Source organism: Telopea speciosissima, chromosome 11 (assembly GCF_018873765.1).
Source record: "Telopea speciosissima isolate NSW1024214 ecotype Mountain lineage chromosome 11, Tspe_v1, whole genome shotgun sequence".
NCBI classification, from domain to species: Eukaryota; Viridiplantae; Streptophyta; class Magnoliopsida; order Proteales; family Proteaceae; genus Telopea; species Telopea speciosissima.
Window position 1 is genome coordinate 43,334,252 of NC_057926.1, and position 19,606 is coordinate 43,353,857.

Consider the following 19,606-nt stretch of genomic DNA (forward strand, 5'->3'; position numbering starts at 1 on the left):
CATGTATATATGCTTTCCCTTCAGCCAAGGATTCCATTCACCGTGGGTGGGAGAAGACAGGAAAGGATATCAAGAAGGTACTTTGCGAAGATACTAAACTCTAGGAGGGGTTTGTGAACCCTAGGATGGTGGCTTGACCATTAATCGGGTGGTAGAAGAAAACGTAAATGGATAGTCAAAGATTCGGATTCGATTCACATCTGTATTTGTTCAGTGGGTATTTGTAACGGGTTAGAGAGTATCTAGATTCAAATTTGGATAAACTGGAACATAATCTATACGATTTTAATATATATCAATTAATAGTGAAAATTTAAGTAACTAATGATCATGAGGTTTTTTGAAGATTCAATACGTTCTAGAGAATGAGGAAAAGAATTAAGATAACTGAGAGACAGGGATCGAGAGCGAATTGTATCCATGGGGAGGAAGGTCTCATTACATAAGTTAGGGATGTAAACGGATAATTAAAAATCTGGATTCGTTTCACTCTTATATCCATTTAGAGGTATCCGTATCTGGTCAAGGGAACTCTGAATCTTGCTCCACTCATTTCAAGGGGCTCCCATATGTGACAATAGAAGAAGAAGAGACGATGTGTTTTATTTAAATATTATGTCGAAAACTACAAGAAAGAAAGAACAAGAACCCTAAGTATCCACAAAAGATTCATACTCAACAACACGAACCGCCAGCGGAATCCTGACCAAATGATGACCATCAGTCCAAGACAAGCTTCCAAATGAGTAATCCCCAAGCAACTTCTGAGTAGAAGTAAAGGTCACTTTGAATGAAAGCATAGTGATGGATGAATTGAAGGATAGTGTCTGTGGTTCAACTTTCATTCCAACACCATGAGGAGATTCCACTAAAGCTCTGTAGAATGAATTAACAGACCCTACATTTGTCACAGTCCTGGTGACTGTTATGGTATTTTTAAGGCTTGGGATGGAGATAGAGGGGAGATTCAGGTCAAACTCAGAATACTTATTTTTTGAGCAAGAGACTTCTCTTTTGTTTATGTTGGTAATCTCTTTACTGGTGTAGCCCATGGAACAGAGGAACTGAATGTAGTTCTCCTTGTTAATATCATAAATGAGCCCTGGATTTGCCACTTTCTTGGGATTGATATGCCCTCCACCCATATCGAAAGGGTCAGCTGGCTTGCGAGTATCTCCCTGTGCCCATATCACCTGTCCATCTGTGCCAGTTACTGAGGCTGCCAATGTTCATGGATTGGGGGGGGGGGGGGGGTGGCTTAGTTGTTTGACATATGTAAGCAGCTATTCAGTAAAAGTTAATCTCAAATGTATAAAAGACTCACCAGTAGTCACAATTGCTGATCTTATGGCAGCAGGTGGCCAATCTTTGTGCAAAGATTTGATGAGGGCAGCCACTCCAGACACATGAGGGCAAGCCATTGAAGTTCCGGTAGCGAATTTATACCCGTGACCACCGTTAAGTGGTGGTGGATATGCAGCTAAGATGTCCACTCCAGATGCAGCTATATCAGGCTACCACCACAATTAATATAACTTCAAATACTAGCAGTATATTTACTGCAATGAAGGAATCCTATGGATAGGAAGTTTTCCTCAACTAAGATAATTAATTTCTTATTGCCAAAGAAAAACTTATAGACTTATATTTTGTCTGAGCCTAAACACACCTTCAACACTGCAGGTGACAAAGAACTTGGTCCTCTGGATGAGAATGAAGCAACTCGCGGAGATAATGATATCCCAAAGACAGACTTAGGCTGACTGAGCTTCACAACACTTGACTTGTTCCTGCAGGCAAATGGGATTACATGCATTAATGTGAGTATCTTTGATTAATGTCCTGTACACAAACAATTAGACCACAAACATCAATTGGGTGTCATTATCTCCTTACTTTGTTCTTCTGATGTAGGAAACTATTTTTGTCCCTATTTCATAATCTACTTTAATACAAGGGATAGGGCATGGAATGATAAGGTCAGTGTGAGGTTGTGTATATATAAGGCCAACTCCTCCTGCTTTCCCAACTGTGACATATGCTTCTCCAAAATCCTGTTCAGATGGTTGTAAAAAAAAGAGGACAACCTTTCCTACCACTAATGTCTCATTGAGACTTCCTTCTTTGCAAACTCTGCATCAAACCAAAAGACAAAGTTAGGGGAAAAGTCTAAACATTAAAATTAAGATTGAAGAAGAGGAAATATCAAAAAAAAATCTCACATTGCATCAGCTTCATCATCTATAGCCAGGTCTCTTGACTATACAATATCGATGAAATCTTTGTGCTTTACAGGTGATTGGGATTGGCCCTGCAACAAATATATATGATAATGGAAAGTAAGTGTAGCAGTTATAACATCAGTTTGGTTTTTTAAATTCTTAAAACCCTTTAGGCATTACCAAGAAAGTTTGGTTGTTTCCAAGTGTAATTTCTGTTAGGAAAACCCTGTCAATAGTAGTGGCTGCAACAGAGAGGATCCAAGGAGCTGTGTCCTCAACTGTATAAGTTTTAGGGCCATTGTTCCCTGCCGAATTGACCACAGTTATCCCCTTTGCTACTGCATGAAATGCACCTACTGCAAGTCCATTATCGACGTAGTCCCCCAGTGGCTGTAATGTTTCCCCTATAGATGCAGATATAATGTCTACTCCATCATGTATGGCCATGTCAAAAGCTTTTAGTCCATCTACATCTGAACATCCTAATCCATTCCAACACACCTTGTAGATTGCTAGGTGAGCAAGAGGTGCACTTCCTCTAGCTAGACCAGTACCAAGCCCTTCATAGCTTACATTTGCTACAAAACGACCTGCAGCTATAGAAGCACAGTGAGTGCCATGCCCTGTGTTGTCCCTTGGGGACAAATAGTCTTCAAGCCCAGTGGTGTTAACTCCTTTTGCAAACCAGCGAGCGCCTATTAGCTTCTTATTGCAGTTAGTTGAATTGACAGACTCTCCAGTTTGGCAAATTCCTTTCCAATGCGATGGAATTGGACCCATATTATCATCCTTGAAGCTTTCTGACTCTGGCCAGATTCCTAAAAGGAAATTAATCCCACAACAAATCCATCATTATCAGTAACTCAGATTGTTGGGGACTTTACAGGGTAGAATTCATCCTTAAAAGCTAGTCATGCATTAAGGATCATATGTTAAACCTGAGTCTATCACGCCAATAATAGTCCCTTCACCCATATTAGATTCAGATGAAAGGTTACTTTGATGCTGATCATGTGGATTGAGTCCTAGATAATCCCAGCTTCGGGTAGTATGGAGTTTATAAATGCGATTAGGGAACACTCGGACAACACCCGGCATGTCTACAATTTATTTATATAATTAGTATCCATTAAAAGAAGATATGTTCATGAACATTAAAGCTTCTTCCTGTCAGTAGTTCATAGTTACCTGCAACTGCTTTTGCTTGGGAATCACTAAGAGTAGCTGCAAACCCAGAGAAGACAGGAAAGGATATCCAGAAGGTATTTTGAGAAGGTACTAAAATGTAGGAGGGATTTGTGAACCTTAGAATGGTGGTTTGACTATTAATCGGGTGGGTAGAAGGAAACTTCGCTATACATACATACATACATACAAATGGAAAAAGAAGGTTGTTTGGTCATCCAATACTTAAAGGCTCCTCTCAGGCCCACGAAGGTCATGGGATACCAAAAACAATAAAGCAAATCCAACTCGAGGCTTTGCCATGGGTTTTTGGGGATTTTATTGTTGGGGGTGAAATAGTTAAAAAACAAACCTTTAGTATCAAGAGAGGCAAAACAGTCAAAAAAACTTAAGTATCTATGTTTTGAGGGGCAAAATGGTCCAATCAAATCCCGTACGGCTGATCTATCGATATGGGTATCCATAATCGATGCCGTAACGCAAGAAGCACAGAGAAAATTCAAAGAGACCTCATTGAGGGAACGAAATTTCGATGCTACACTAGTTGCAGGAATGTTCCTACTACAAGGTCAGCAGCCAAGGAAATGGAATCTTAAGGGGTATTTTAGAAAATACAAAAACATAGGAGGGTATTTATGAACCCAAAGAGGAAGTGAATTATTCCATTTTCTTGGCTGCTAGCCTTGTAGCAGGAACATTGCAAAAAATTTTCCTCATTGAGGAGAGGTTAGAACAAATTAAGTGGAGACAAGAGAGAGTGATGAAGGGAGAAGAAGAAAAACATGATAAGGGTAATAAGGGTAAAGTTGAGGGTGGGAGTAGGATGAAGATGAGGATCTTCGTGGGAGGATTGCAGGATAGCATGACGGCGGATGATCTCCAAAAAACCTTCTCCTCGGTCCTCACTTGGGACCATCGAGTCTGTCGAGATCGTCAGAACCAATGGCCACAACTTAGCTTATATGGATTTCCATCCCTCTTCTGACAAAGCTCTCTCTAAGTTCTTTAGCACAGTCAGCCTGCTTATCTTTACCTCCTCTCTCTCCAAACAAAACTCCATTGCTCTTATGCAAGTCAATTACTTTGTTTAAGTTTTCATGGATTTATTTGGATGGAGTTATTTTTATTTTATTTTTAGTAAAGGTATTAGACCTTAATCTAGGTGGCGACTTCTTGTCAATTAAAACATTGAGGCACATGTTCCCCAAAAATCGAACGTTGTCCTCACACATACTCATATTAAAATTGACCATTGAGTCCACAGAATTTATAGTTCATAGATTCTGTCTAATTTAATTTTATATGGGCCCAATATGCTAAAAATTGTTCTCTTTGGACTCTACTAATTGCTGTTTTGGTCGACAGATTAGGAACCAAAACCAAAACATCCCATTATTAATCTCTATTGGTTCCAAGGTTTGGAATTAATTAGTTAAGTAGAATGTTTCTGGTCCTAGCTCCAAAAAGGGTGAACCAATTAACACCTATCCTTAAGCAGAACCATCCCAATTGACACCCCTTACTTGAACCACAAATTCTATTGGCATTGTCGGGAAGCAAAATCCCATAAAAAATTCATACCCTATTCCCCCCCTCCCCTCTTTTCTATTCTTGTGAAAATAATGATTTTTGTTATGACTACATAAATTAGGACCTCATATATGCAAGCATTCATATTACTAAAACATCATAAAGCTCGACAAGCAAATCCAGACCATAAGAAACTTGAGATATGTTAAAGTAGAGGCATGACTAGTTTTTATAATTGTCTTCCATCAAACAATTTGGTCATTGTCTTCTTTGTATCAGACTGCACCAGTTGCTCATCAATTTTCATCCTTCAAATCATAGTTTTTTCAACTTTAGAGTGTTGATGATATATGAGTAATAAAGAATCATCTCAATTTTGAAATCAAAGAAAAAGTAAGAGCACACAACTTTAACCCATTCACATTCAAATATTTAACAAACATGTTATATGTATTTCTTGTAAGAATTGCAGATGCCAAGACCATAGTTAGCCATTATCATCAAATGCTTGAAAGACTGCCAACATACACGATAAGAGCATTTCTAAAACATTCCTATTAAAATATCTGAATCATAGGGGAAATGGAGCTCCAAATAGGAGATAAAACCATGCCTTCACTTGAAGCATATCCTTTACAGTGACCAAGAGGCATTAGAAGGGAATTTAGCCTTAGAGGATTGAAATTACGTGTTTTTCTTTTAGATACTTTGAATCAAAAGAGAGTTCCCCCCTTTGTGAGGGGTTTCTAACCTAATTTCAAGGTCAGACCTCCATTTTGAATTTTTGCATTCTTAAGTCCCCCCCCCTATTTCTCCCAAAAAAAGAAAGATGTTTGGGATATAGTTACTTGTCCACAACTGATATAACCTTGGTATAGATTGGGCTCTAATAAGGTTGAAATTGAGTCTTAAACTCTTTTAATTGCCAACTTAACTATCAGTCTATCATATGTGAATCATAGTTTAAAAAAAAAAGGTATCGGGCTGGGCATATCGCTTGATTCGTAACGCTATTGGTTGTGTCCAATACCGATACCTGTCCAATCCTGTATCAGTGGAATGGTTCTAACTGGGTAAATCTGTCCAAAAAATAACTTTTAATCTAAATTGAGGGTAAAACCATCCAATTCATCCCCATATGGTCAATCCATATTGGTATTGGTATTGGTATTGGTATTGGTATTGGTATAGGTATAGGTATTAGTATAGGTATCGGTATTGGTATCGATACCAATTTTTAAACCATGATGTGAATAACTTTAGATCAGCGTAATTTGGTTGCATGATCTAAAACTTTCTTTTCCCTAGGTTTTCATAAAAATTAAGCGGCAAAGAAAACACAATAACTACAAAGGTAATAAAGAAAGAATCACCTTCTAATCCGGCGTAGTTGCTCTATGTTGATAGATTATTGCTTCAAGAAAATTTCCCTTTGACTAAATGTAGTCCCCTCACAACATCGTCCATGTTCATACGTTCTCTTGGCGATTCCATGGAGCACTGGAGTGCAATTTCAATTATTGACGTTATGCAATCTTGCAATTTATCTATCCTATGATTAGGACCTTCATTTTTGTTGATAGCATCCTCGTCAATTTCTTCACTTTGTTCTTTCTTGGGTAGGAGTGTTGGATCTAAAATTTGCTTCATGTGAATAGGTAAAGCTGACTTTGCAAAGTTATGGATATTTAAGTCATCACCAAACATTTGATCAGTTGGCCTTTTCCCTATGAACATCTCCAATAAAAGGATCCCATAACTAAACACGTCACCTTGTATAGTTGCCTTTCCACCCATGCCATATTCTGAAATTTAGAAACCTCTTGCTGTTAGTTATAACAATAAGAGATTTACATATTTTTTTCATATAATGCTAGAAATTATGGTTTGAAATATGAAACTTGTGAAAAAGTTATTCAAAAGTAGCAAGTTACATGGTCATTTCTTTAATCTGGGAACATGATTCTTTTGATTATGTTAAAAGAATCCAATCTAAAGGTTCAATGTGCTCATAGTATAAACAATTCCTTATTAAAATGAATATAGATAAATCCATATCCAATATAATTAAAATAGAAAAGTATATTGATATACTCAATCAACTATCTAGAACAAGATCTAAAATATCCAATAATACTTGGATTGAAATATTAACCTTGATAAACAAGATCTTTGGATCTACACTCTTTTTCTAAATCATTATTTGGGTCAAGTTTAACACCCTACAATAGATTTTGATTAGAATAGACAACAACAGCTTAGTAAGAATATTTAGAACTACATAATATAAATCTAATATATTGATAACTCAAAATAAAATTTTATAGTTTATTTTTTACCTGGAGCAGCATAGCCGATAGATCCTTTTATCCCGATGGTACTTGTTTGAGTCTGAGATGAATTGTCGTCAAGTTCTAAAAGTAGCCTCGCCAAACCAAAATCACTGACATGTGCAGTCATATCACCGTCAAGTAGAACATTGCTTGGCTTTAAGTCACAATGAACAATTGGCACATCACAGTGGTAATGAAGGTAATCCAAAGCAGAAGCCACATCAGTTGCGATGTTTAATCTTTGAAGAAGGCTTAAATTTCTTGAATGATTATGTACCTCCACCGGCAGATGCAACCAATCATCTAGACTCCCATTGGGCATGAACTCATAAACAAGGGCTTTGAAATCTTTGCCTTTTGAATCAAGACTTGAACATGAAGTTAAAATCTTGACAAGATTTCGATGTCGAATGCTTCTTAATGCTTTGCATTCAGCCATAAAGCTCTTTTCGACTCTTTGATTTTGAAGGTTGAATACCTTGACAGCAACAATGGTTTCATCTTGGTCGATAATCCCTTTGTATACGGAACCAAAACTACCAGAACCTATGAAATTAGCTGAAGAAAATCCTCCAGTAGCTTGGAAAAGATCATTGTAAGAAAGGTTCAAGAACCGATCACCAATTAATGGCGGTGTGGATGGAGGTTCAATTTTTGATCTTCTTTTCCAATAGAGAGTAAGAAAGAAAGATATCAAAAGAAAACCAAGAACCAGGCCGATTATCGCCAAAACTATTCTAAGAGCATTGGACGACTTTTCTCGTTTGGTAGATCCACGGTTTGTGCATGTAGGCAGATGTAACTCCGCAATTCCACCACAAAGCTTACCATTTCCATTCACCGAAATTGCACTTGCATTTCCAAAGATTCCTTTTGTTGGTATCTCCCCTTCAAGATTATTGAAGGATAAATTCAAACTCTGCAATGCTTGAAGTTCTTCTAAATCTTTTGGGATTTGCCCTGATAAATTGTTGAATGAGAGATCTAAATCTTGAAGCCCCTTCAAAAGAGTTAAAGATTGAGGAATGGTTCCTTCAAAGAAATTACCCCCCATATAGAGATGTTCCAAACTATTACAATCACCAATGGAGGAAGGGATTTCTCCAGAAAATCTGTTTTTGGAGATATCTATTGTAGAAAGACTCTTCAAATTACCGATTTCAATTGGTAGGGAACCGACCAGAGAATTAGAATGCAAGTCAAGAGATATTGCTAAGGAGGAAATTAGGAAGAGTTGTCTAGGTATTGGGCCTTGAAGGTTATTACTAAAAAGGGTTAGGTATTGTAACTGTTGACAATTTCCAATGTTGGAAGGAATGCTTCCATTCAAGCTGTTTAATTCTAAATGGAGATCATACAAAAGCGTGAGATTGCCTATAGAGGAAGGTATCTGTCCTGAAAGTCTATTTGCACCCAAGAATAATCTTTGAAGCTTCGGAAGCTTCCCAATGACAGACGGAATATTACCTTCTAAAAGGTTAGCCTCCATGCCCAAAGCGGTCAGGTTGACGAGACTCTCAATCTCAGCAGGAATGATTCCAGATATTTGGTTCCTTCCCAAAGAAAGTATTGAGAGCTGTGTTGAGAGATTGGCTTTAAAGTTGGGAAGGGGGCCCATAAAACCATTCTTTTGTAGTTGTAGGAACTCTAGATTTGTACAATTGACCAAAGAATTTACAAAATCTAAATCATCAGCTTCCCCTGTACCACATTGATTTTCACTAATACTGAACCATTGAAGGTTTTGAAGATTTCCTAAGTTGTTAGGGACAGGTCCAACAAAACTGTTTATTCCGAGATCAAATGTTTGGATTGTTGAAATATTGGAGATGGAACTCGGAATTCTCCCTGAGAAAATGTTCATTGAAATTGATAGTGTATTGAGATTTGGAAGAGTGAGGCCTATGTCTTGTGGAAGGCTCCCATGCAGTTGGTTTGTATAGAGATACATAAATTCAAGAGATGACAGATTGTATAGTGAGACAGGGACCATACCAGATAGGTTGTTTTCATTAAATGATAGATAGAATAAGTTTGTTAGCTGACCAAAGGATTCTGAAATGCTCCCCTGCAGTCGATTTCCACCCAAAGAGATATATTGGATGGAGGAAATGTTCCCAAAATAAGATGGTATTTCTCCTGTTAAACCATTATCATGAATAGAAATTACTTCCAGTTTTGACAAAGATATAAGTAGTTCAACCGGAATCTTCCCGACAAAATTGTTACGGGAGAAGCGAATTTCTCTTAGACGAGTGCAGTTGGCCAAGCTGGTAGGAAGTTCTCCTTCGAGAGTGTTGTTTTGAAAAGCGATGGACTCTAGTCGAATCAAATTTCCAATCTCTTGTGGGATTTTACCATGGAAGCTATTATTCATGAGGTTGAGGACATGAAGAAAAGTGAGATTGCCTATGGAAGGAGAAATGTTACCTCCCAAGCCCTTCCCTTGTAAATCCAAGCTGATAACCCGTTGTCGATGACGATTTCCACATGTGATCCCAACCCAGTTGCAGAAATGGATGGAATCATTCCAAGAACTTAGTGCTCCATACGGATCATCATAAATTTGTTTCTTCAAGTCCAACAAAGCAAATCGATCTGTCTCGTTGTTGTTGTTGTTGTTGTTCCCTACTACAATCATCCTTGTACCATCGGTGACTGATTCTACTAGCCTCGTCAATGAGCTCCCAAAGAGGAGAACATTAAAAACTAAAAAAAGCTGAAGTAGTGCCATCATGAGAATCAAATTTTGGGAAGCAAATGCAGAAACCATACATGCAGTTTAATTTGAGTTGCGGTACGGTAGCTACTCCGTTAATGTCTTTAAGAGAAAAGTATCTTATTTATAAGATAGTACTAAGCAACAATAGTAATATTCCACCAAAAATCTAGACCTTAAGAGTCAACACCTTATTGCGTGTTTCCTTCATCACCATAACTTCTTCCTTGAATTTTTTTTATCCAAAGGAGTGGTGGGAACACAATCGGAATCCTCTACTGCTGCCTACCAGTCCTGCCGTGTCCTACATAGTCCTACGCAGACAAGGTAAGGTGTGCAATTACTGCCTTACCTCTGCCCGAACGTCTTGCCGGAATAGGGGTGAGGTAGTAATTCGGGCAGAGGTAAGGCAGTAATTGCACACCTTATCGTGTCTATGCAGCACGCGGCAAGAGAGGATCTAGATCCGGTGGGAACATTGGAAGAGATAGATAGACTTTGGGATAGAAAGTTTGATTCGGTAAGTTAGGAAACGATTGCTATCGATCTGGACTCTTTAAATCATGGCAGCCACACAACACAAGTGGAATGCCTGATCGATTACTCTGTTGTGTGTTGTTATTTTGTCTTTCAGAGAAAAGTGTCCTCTTCAAAGGAGAGTGAGTGGCTTAGAAGTCACTCCACTTATTACTTAGCCCACTAAGTCAAGTCTCTCCACACAACACAAGTGCCTGACCGATTACTCTGTTGTGTGTTGTTATTGTCTTTCAGAGAAAAGTGTCCTCTTCAAAGGAGAGTGGCTTAGAAGTCACTCCACTTTATTACTTAGCCCATTAAGTCAAGTCTCTGCACTTATTACTTAGACACCTTAACTCTAATTCCCACATAGAATCAACCCGAGCCGGATTAGCCTCGGCTGTTTTCAATCCGGATCAGATAGACCTGTCCAATTTTTAAATCATTGAATACATCAAGCACTACAATAAGCACTGATGTTGTAATAAAATCTAAGAGGGGTTTGTGAACCCTAGGATGATGACTTGACCATTCACCTGGTGGTGGAATTAAAAAGGTTCCTCTCAGGCCCGCGAAGGCCATGGGTTACTAAAAGCAATAAAGCAAGTCCAACCCATCTTGATTTTCCGTTTTATTTTTTTCAGCCCAAACTACTCAAAAAGCCCACCTCGAGGGTGCCGCTGTGGGTTTTTTGGAGATTTGAGAACAGGGGATTTTTAAGCTACTGAACAGGAGAGAGGCAAACAGCCGCTAGCTCGGCTGGTTGGTGGCATTGCAAGTTGTGTGCATGCCCCCCCAGGAGGTCAAGGGATCGATTCTTCTGGATTGCATATTGTACCAAAAAGGCATCCCTCTCTCCCCTCCCTCACCCCCCCCTTAGTTGTAGATTGTGGGCTTGTCTTATTAGCCTTCCCCCTTAGCTTAGCTTGTAGTTGGCCTGTGGGCCCTTGAGTAGGATAGACCAAAAAAATAAAAAAAGAGAGGGTAAAAAATGATGCGTCGATCCACCGATATGGGTAATAAATGATGCTGGGATGTAAAAGCATTGAATTCGGCTCAGATTTACTATGATCCGAATCCGATCATCGAATGACATATCTGTATCTGATTCGATATTTGACGGAATTTTGAAAACTAATATCATATCCGAATTCGAAAGTAATCGGATATCTGGATATTATCCAATCCAATAAACTATCCAATTAGTAAATGAATCTCACCATCGATTACTGGGTTTTGACTCCAATTACTAAGATTAATATGGTAATATATCATATATTTTTATAAAAGTATTAAATTAATCGTATGTTAGAAATGGAACTATCTGAATAAACAGGTTTAGTTTTACAAAATTAGACAAAACAGTGACTTTCCTTCCTTCCTCGGCAGTTCCCCTTTGAAAAAATCTCTTTTTTTTCCCTCTGTTACTTGGGGTAGCAGAGAATGGCGGTGGCTGGGACAAGGGTAGGGTTTCAGGGAACAGAGGATGCCTAGGCGAGAAGGTAATGACAGGGGTAAAAATGTCTAAAAAAATAAGTGTGGGAGGGAGAGCCGGAGAGACACTATTTTGTCTAGTTTTGTAAACCTTAACTTTTTTTTGTCTATTTTTGTTAACTCAAACATAGGGTGGACAGTTTTGTAAACGAAAACCCAAAAGTAGTTAATCATGTAATTTTCCCATTATCTTTCGACGGATTTGGATTTTTTTTGGAAACCCCTAAACGGATTCGAACATGGATCGGATACGGAATTTCGACTATCCATTTAGAATCCCTAGCCGCAACCCGTAAACGAAATCCTTAACGCAAGGAGCACAGAGCAAACTCAAACAGACCTCGTTGGGGAGAGCCGGAGAGGTTAGAACAAATTAAGTGTAGACGACAGAGAAGGAGAAGGAGAAGGAGAGATGCAGGAAGAAGAAGAAAAGCATGACGAGGGCAGATTTGAGGGTGGGAGTAGCATGAAGACGAGGGTCTTCGTGGGAGGATTGGGGGAAAGCGTGACGGCGGTTGATCTCCAAAAAACCTTCTCCTCACTGGGGACTATCGAGTCTATCGAGATCGTCAGAACCAATGGCCGTAGCTTCGCTTACATGGATTTTCTTCCTTCTTCCGACAAAGCTCTCTCCAAGCTCTTTAGCACGGTCAGCCTGCTTGTCTTCACCCCCCCTCTCTCTCTCTCTCTCTCTCTCCCTAGAACTAAAACTGGACAGTAATTTCTCAGCTTGATATTTCATCATATATTATCATGCTATTGCCTGTAGGAAAATCCTTTCAGTTGTCCTGTTACTGCTATTAGTTTATCTATGGTCTCATTTATGAAATTAGTTAGCTTGAATCCTGTTTATTGGCATGGGTTAAATTATTAAATATGTGGGAACTAAGATGTATGAACTATCAGTAGAAACATAACATAATATTATTTTCTTCTATCAAGAACAAAGTAGATGGTTGGACCATGCTAAACCCTTTAAAAGTAGGTCTTCAGCTTCTTGGATGTTGCAAGAATTAGTTTTAGGTTATTGTCAAAAAAATTATGTTAAAAAAGATATTGGGAAGATTAAACTCCAGTAGAAGCCTTGTAAGTGGGCCTTTCAAATCTCAAGTGAATTATTTATGAGAACAAGATGCAGTCTGTCAACCCCTTGTAATTGCATGGCTCTTGTGCAAGTCAACTATGGGCTATTATATCTACTCTGTTTAATTTTTCATGCTCGATGCCTGCTGCAGTGGAAGAGTTAGCTTTGCAACAACCAAAGTTCGTCCTTGGGTGGAAGAGCCGGTTAATATAGGATTGCACAGCTTTTTCATTGAATTAGTGCTGTAGGAAGAAAGAAGCAAGACAATTATTTATTAGAAAGGTTCTACAGTTAATGGGTGGAAAGAAAGTTGAAAATGGGAGCTGGATCAATGTGTTGTGGGGTATCATTGTTTAAAGTAGTACCAGGCAGCAGAGTATCTGTTGAGTGGGAATCTGCATACAATTGGGATGGATAGGATGATCCATTGGTGCGTCTTGTAGCCATATAGCAATTGTGTCTTACCTATTTCTGTGGGCTTTCTCATTTTATTTTGTAAGTAACAATTTATTGGACATAGAAACAATAGTTCAGGCTAAAGGTCCCAATGGGGCGGCTCAGTTGGCAAGGACCAACACCTCACAATTAAGAGGCCACAAGTTCAACTCTCCTTGGGGCCTACCTATCCAAAAAAAAAAGTTCATGCTAGTAGTACAACAATAGCAAACCATCCTACAGATAAATTAGTTCAAAGTGCTGAAACAAACCCAATTCCACTACAAGCCAGCCCCTATATAAGAGAAGCTGAAGTATCACAAAGGAAGATCCTTCCCATGACAAAGCCTTGGGTGTACTACCCCTTCTTATTCTTTTATTCTGTATCCAAAAAAAGGGAACACAAAGGGGGGCATAGACACTAGCAAACGCTAATTGAACTATTGATAAACTACGATTAAAAGTTCGAAAATGGTTGCCAATGCAAGCATCTCAAGGGGTTAAAAGAGAAATAGACATTTCTATTATCAGAACTGGACTCGCTGTTCAGGGTGCTCTTTTTTATATCAGCTAGATCAAGCCTCAAGTGAGTGAAATACGTGCACTAGCGAGATAGAGTCTGTCAACCAATTGTTAATATGTTGGTTCTTTGAAATCAACTGTGAAATCTTTATTCTGCTTGATTAAGGTGTTATGTTCAATGCCTGTTGATGCAGATTCATCACCAAATAGGGCTTATTTCTTTAGAAATAAGTCTAGGGTTGGGATGGATATATGTTGGGCATTTGTTCCCAAGGGTTTTCTATGTATTAGCCCACTTTAATGAGCTTAAACTAGGGGTATATAGGTTGCATATGGGATTAGCCCAATACTTAGTTTATTTTTATGTTTTTTAATTGAACCGGTTCAAATTGGTTGCATCCAATTGGTTCAATTTAAGTGATCATGTGACTTGGTTAAGTGGTCATGTGATGTAAGTTGGGCTGGATTAGGATTCTATAAGTCTAGCCATGTTTTGAGTCTATTTCCTTTAGTATTCTAGTTTCCTAGTTAGTTTAAGTTACCTAATAGGTTAGGGCTAGGGTTAGGCCATTCCTTTTTAGTGTCTAAGTCTGTCTTAGAGTCTTCTATATTAGTATGTAAGGGAGGCCAGCATTAGATACGAATTTGATTAATAAAAACTCAACTTTATGCTTGCTGCCTTTGCTCCATCGTGAGTGTGCCTTGTGAGTAATATCAAGGTTGCCTTGTGTCAAGGTGAAGGGATTGGTGGATCTCCAATCGACTCCTTGCATCGTGAAGATCGGGAGGGCTGCTACTTATCTCCTTGCATCGTGAAGGTCGGGAGACCCCATTATTCATCTTCAAAGCTGCTGCCATTGAAGATCTCTTCAAACCCAGTAAATTTGAATCTGAACTTTGTTTAAACCTTCTTCTTCTCACTCCTACCCTAACTAGGATTCCCTCATAACTTCAGATCTGTCCATCAGTTTCAAACCAAACTTCCAGCATACAACCCCTACACTTCTCCCTACACTCAATCCTAAACCCAGCTCATAACTCCCACTCTTATCTCCTCCATTCCTCCACTCCATTAAAACCCAAAACCTACAACTCAATTCTGTCCAGAATTGCAGAATTTTAAAACCTTCCCAAATCCTATTATTTATATGCCATAAAAGCACCCTAGACCTGCATATTAAAGCCATATAAGACCCATTCCCAAATTCCTATCCTAAACCCTAGAATTAACCTAAAACCTAGTGCTGTCCATTCGAACCAGCAACCCTTTTTGCTATTGATCCTGTTATCTGTCTCCTAGTAGGTCTCCTACCTATCTAGGACTACATTATCTGCAGCAATGGAGGAGTTGGCATTTGTAAAGGAAAGTCCGTCTTCAGTGGAAGAGTCGCTTTTAATATGGGGTTGCAATCTTTTTTCATGAAGTTGTGTGTATGAAAGGAAAGAAACAAGGCAAATTTTTTCCCTGATCAGAAGACTTCTATGGTTCAGTGGTGGAAGAAGTAACAAATTGGAAGCTGGATCAACAGGTTATGAGGTCATCATTTTGACGGTTTATGAATCAGCAAAAATATCTATAGAATGAGAATCTATGTATGAAAGGGATGTAGGATGATATGTCGGTTATTCTCAGAGCCATACAGCCATTTATATTCTCCCTTTCCTTGGGCCTTCTTATTCTTTCATTCTTTACCCAGAACACATCTTAAGAGGGGGGAGGGGAGGGGAATTAAGTGCAGACACACACATACACAAGCAAAAAATTGAACAAAATAGGATACTGAGTTGGAAAAATGGGTGCTAGTGAAAGTAAGGAGTCTCAGGGTGTTTAAGGAGAAAACTGGCATTTCTGTTATCAGGCTGGGGACATGATTTTAATAGTGCTCTGTGTGCACTGTCATTTCCTTGAAGTGCTAGATTCTAGAAAGCACTTCTCTTGTATGTGGCAACGATATGAATGTGTATTTGTTCTTTTAGGCCTGGCTATACATGAAGTGATTCATATCTTGATCCAAATATGGGATTAAAATCTTTAATATCCAAATTGACCTGAGTCGTGAATCAGATAGATATCTCAGCCTTATATGTCTGAAATATCTTTTAGTGAGGATCCTTCCACCAGAATCTGGAATTGTCCTCATGTAAGATCCATACCTAGTGAAAACAGATATGGCATGTGTAATGAGAGAAACAATGAAGAAACCAGAACTGAGAATGGAGAGAGAAGAATAAGAAGTGGAGAAGAGAGGAGAACTGTCAAGAGAGTGATCGAACTTGACAGTCTCTCTCACCCATCCTTTATTTATATACTTGAAACTTCAAATAAGTGGGGGTTTCCTTAGTTAGGAATCCTAGTTACAATATGAATAAATCAGAAACTAAATTACCTACACCTACTTACAATAGGAATCAAATTAAAAACATAAATAAAGAAAAGGCAAAACATACTAATGGAAACCAACTCAAAAGAAATAACTAACAAACTAGGCTAATTCTCAAATAAAGAAACTACCAAATAACACCTACGTAATCTACCCAACCAAATAAATCAAAATGAAATAAAAGATTGCATCCTATGTAAGCTACCAGCCTCCTTTGGACCAAAAAACTGGTTGGGCCAATTGTATCTTGGCTTGGGTCTCCAGAGTGGATCGTTCTGGTCCAACCAGGCTAATATGCACTCTGTTTCAAGTATAAAAACTGACATGTCCAGGCAGAATCTCTTCTAACCATGTTAAAATGATGTATTTATATATGATAACACAATGAGCTTCCATGGCATTATCATTGATTTCCTGTTCTTTTCCTTCAAGGGTTGGGGGCTAGAGGTTGATTCTTGTGTTTGATGTTGTTTTGTATATTGCTAACATTTTTTCTTTCCAAAATCTTTTCATTAACAAGACAGTATAATGGCTGCATGTGGAAAGGAGGTCGGCTGAGGATTGAAAAAGCTAAAGAGCATTATTTTGTTCGCCTGCAACGAGAGTGGGCAGAAGAGGTTGAACGTACCAGCCATAAAAGTAATAATCACCTTAGTGCAGATGAAAAAACTGAGCCTTCAAATATGTCAAAGGAACTCATGAGGAAACAGAATATGCAGCTTCAAATTTTCTTCCCTAGATTAAAGAAGGTAAGCTACAGCAATGGCTGTTTGGTAATATGAGAGAGTTCTGATAACATCTCTCTCTCTCTCTCTCTCTCTCATGTGCATGCAAACACACAAAGCCAGAAGCTGACAAATTGCATTTAAACTTCCATTGTAATTCAACATCTGTATGGGCATCCACAGAGTGTTAGTGTTGCATCATTGCATGGAATTGGCATTATTGTTTGAATTCACCATGCTCAAGAATAGACAATACTTTTAGCTGAAACTCATAGTAGTTATGCAGGTGAAATCATTACCTTACATTGGAACTGGCAAGCATAAGTACAGTTTCCAACGTGTTGAGGTTCCTCCTCTCCCTGTCTATTTCTGTGACTGTGAGGAGCATTGGAACCCTCGTGAAAATGCAAAACAGAGACAAATTTCTACTCTTGAACCCCCAAGTGGTGAAATAAGCAAGGAAGAGCTACATCTGATGGATTCAGTGATGAACAAGCTCTTGGAAAAGGAAGATAATGCTAATACGAATGCAAAGGATGCTGATGGTGGAGCCAGATTGGTTATTGAAGGAGACCATTCCAGTCACCCAATTGATGATGTGTTAGTCAATGGAAGTGAAACAGATAATGCTACGGATGAAGATAACATTGTAATGAACATAGTAACTGGAGGAAACGTGAGATCAGGTTTGATGCGGAATCATGGAACAATTTCGGCAAACCAGGTATTCTCAGTTTATATTAAATTATCGCAGACACTTATGAATTTCACTTGTGCACTTTTAGAGTTTAAACAGTTTATCACAAAGTCTAGATGGAAATTGTGTTGCTTTTATCACCTCTCAGAGTTAGTTACAGGTCAACTGTACAACTTATTTGTTTATTTATTTATATTTTCTCTCCTTGGCTACCTAGGAATCAAGGTCTAGAAAGCGACAAGCTTCTGACAACAGGCCAGCACAAAATAAGCTCAAAGCTCAAAAAATGATAAGAACAGAAACATCTAATGCTTCCAAACCAACTTCTAGAAAGGAGTCCCATTTGTATATGGCAGGTGAGAGCCAAAGAGAAGAAGTTGCATCTGCTAAACATGTAAAGAAAGAGAGCACAGAGACCCACTGTGAAAAGTTGGAGGGTGTCATGGAAGTACACCCTACCAAGTCCAAACCTGATGTCCAACCGAGCAGAGGACTTTTGTGGGTGCAGAAGTCCTCATGGAGAGAACTGGTTGGTGAGGCAGGGAACAGTTCATTTAGTATCTCAGAAATAGTTCCTGTCATTCCTAACAACCAAGGGCTTCCAAAATCCAGTGGTTCAAATGCCATGAACTCCACTGGAAGCAAAGAGGAGATATGTATGAAGCATACAAGAGGTCAATCTACTGGCGAGAGTTCTCAAGCTTTGGAAATCGGGAAGGATGTTCCAACAGACAAGGGTACTGCTCCCAATGGCTCTGATGCAGTGGATGTAGGAAAGACAGAACAAATTCTTTCTAGTTCTGAGGGTGAGAAAAAGATTACTGGGAACGGTTCAGAGATCATGGAACATGATAATAATGTTATTGCTGAACCAGTAAAGAAAAACTATTTGGTACCAAAGGTAATATCTACCGGGGAGGCTGGCATTGGTGAAGTTTGCACCTTCATGAGGAGTGCTGTTTCCGAGAGGGAGTGGATGAAAACAAAGACAGCTCTAAGTGGTTCCCTTAAGAAGAAAAGTAATGAGAAGTAGCAGCCATATGTGTTTCAGTGGTACAGCCAGAAAATTTGGAAACAAGAAAATAGTCCTTGTAGTTGTCCAACAAAGCTGTAACCCTTCCCACCAGGCAAAAAGAGGTTTATTTAGACTCTGAAAGATTGTTGCTTTTCAAGCGTGTCATAAGTTATTGTTGCTATTATTATCTCTCTTAACATGTAACAACACACCTGATAAAATTAACTTTGCAATGGTAATTACTCTTGTTGTACTAATTTAAGCACTTTGAGTCTCCATACAATCTGCATGTATAATTTGAACAGCAAACCAATACCAGATTAACATTTCAGATCTGCAGTTTGTAGATTTGATTTCTCAATGCAAGTTGGTATGACAAGATAATTGAAATGCAAATGGAAATCAAGTTTTAAGCTGCTAGGCTTGAGCTATTGACACTTGACCAGAGGGAAGAGTCCTTAGAAGTTCATTTCATTTGACTAATCACTTACATTTCAATATGAAGAACCACTTGCAGTATGCATTGATATCTTTGTGGTATTTTTCTATGATGTTCGAGTCTTGATGCAGGAAAAGAGGTTTATGCTACTTGCACACCTGATTCTGTAAGGATGTTGCTAGCCTGGGTGGTAACGAAAGAAAGATTGGCCTAGGGTTTATGGTCAACCAAGGATGGAAATCTCGGGACAGCATGTGATGTGTTCTGGGATAGAGAAGACAAGATAAAAGAAAACAATACCCACAGGAC

At 38.7% G+C, this 19,606-nt stretch overlaps 2 protein-coding genes and 1 long non-coding RNA gene across 3 annotated transcripts; 1 reads left to right on the forward strand and 2 right to left on the reverse strand.

Moving 5' to 3' along the window:
- Window positions 1–631: 631 nt before the first annotated feature.
- Window positions 632–3,591, reverse strand: LOC122645169 (subtilisin-like protease SBT3.6). The gene is made up of 8 exons (XM_043838502.1): window positions 3,411–3,591; window positions 3,161–3,322; window positions 2,403–3,040; window positions 2,267–2,311; window positions 1,897–2,087; window positions 1,670–1,778; window positions 1,325–1,514; window positions 632–1,219 (listed from the first exon to the last, which is right to left on the reverse strand). Exons 1-8 carry the CDS (start codon window positions 3,589–3,591, stop codon window positions 651–653), a joined length of 2,085 nt encoding a protein of 694 aa, XP_043694437.1. The 3' UTR covers window positions 632–650.
- A 566-nt stretch (window positions 3,592–4,157) lies between these two features.
- LOC122646010 (protein REPRESSOR OF SILENCING 3) lies at window positions 4,158–19,115 on the forward strand. Its single transcript, XM_043839461.1, has 5 exons — window positions 4,158–4,203; window positions 12,469–12,648; window positions 16,946–17,170; window positions 17,433–17,870; window positions 18,061–19,115. The coding sequence occupies exons 1-5, from the start codon at window positions 4,168–4,170 to the stop codon at window positions 18,874–18,876; spliced, it is 1,695 nt and encodes a 564-aa protein (XP_043695396.1). The 5' UTR covers window positions 4,158–4,167; the 3' UTR covers window positions 18,877–19,115.
- LOC122646018 lies at window positions 6,664–9,877 on the reverse strand. Its single transcript, XR_006330549.1, has 2 exons — window positions 9,701–9,877; window positions 6,664–6,742 (listed from the first exon to the last, which is right to left on the reverse strand). It is a non-coding gene; the product is annotated as an uncharacterized LOC122646018 (long non-coding RNA).
- Window positions 19,116–19,606: the final 491 nt, after the last annotated feature.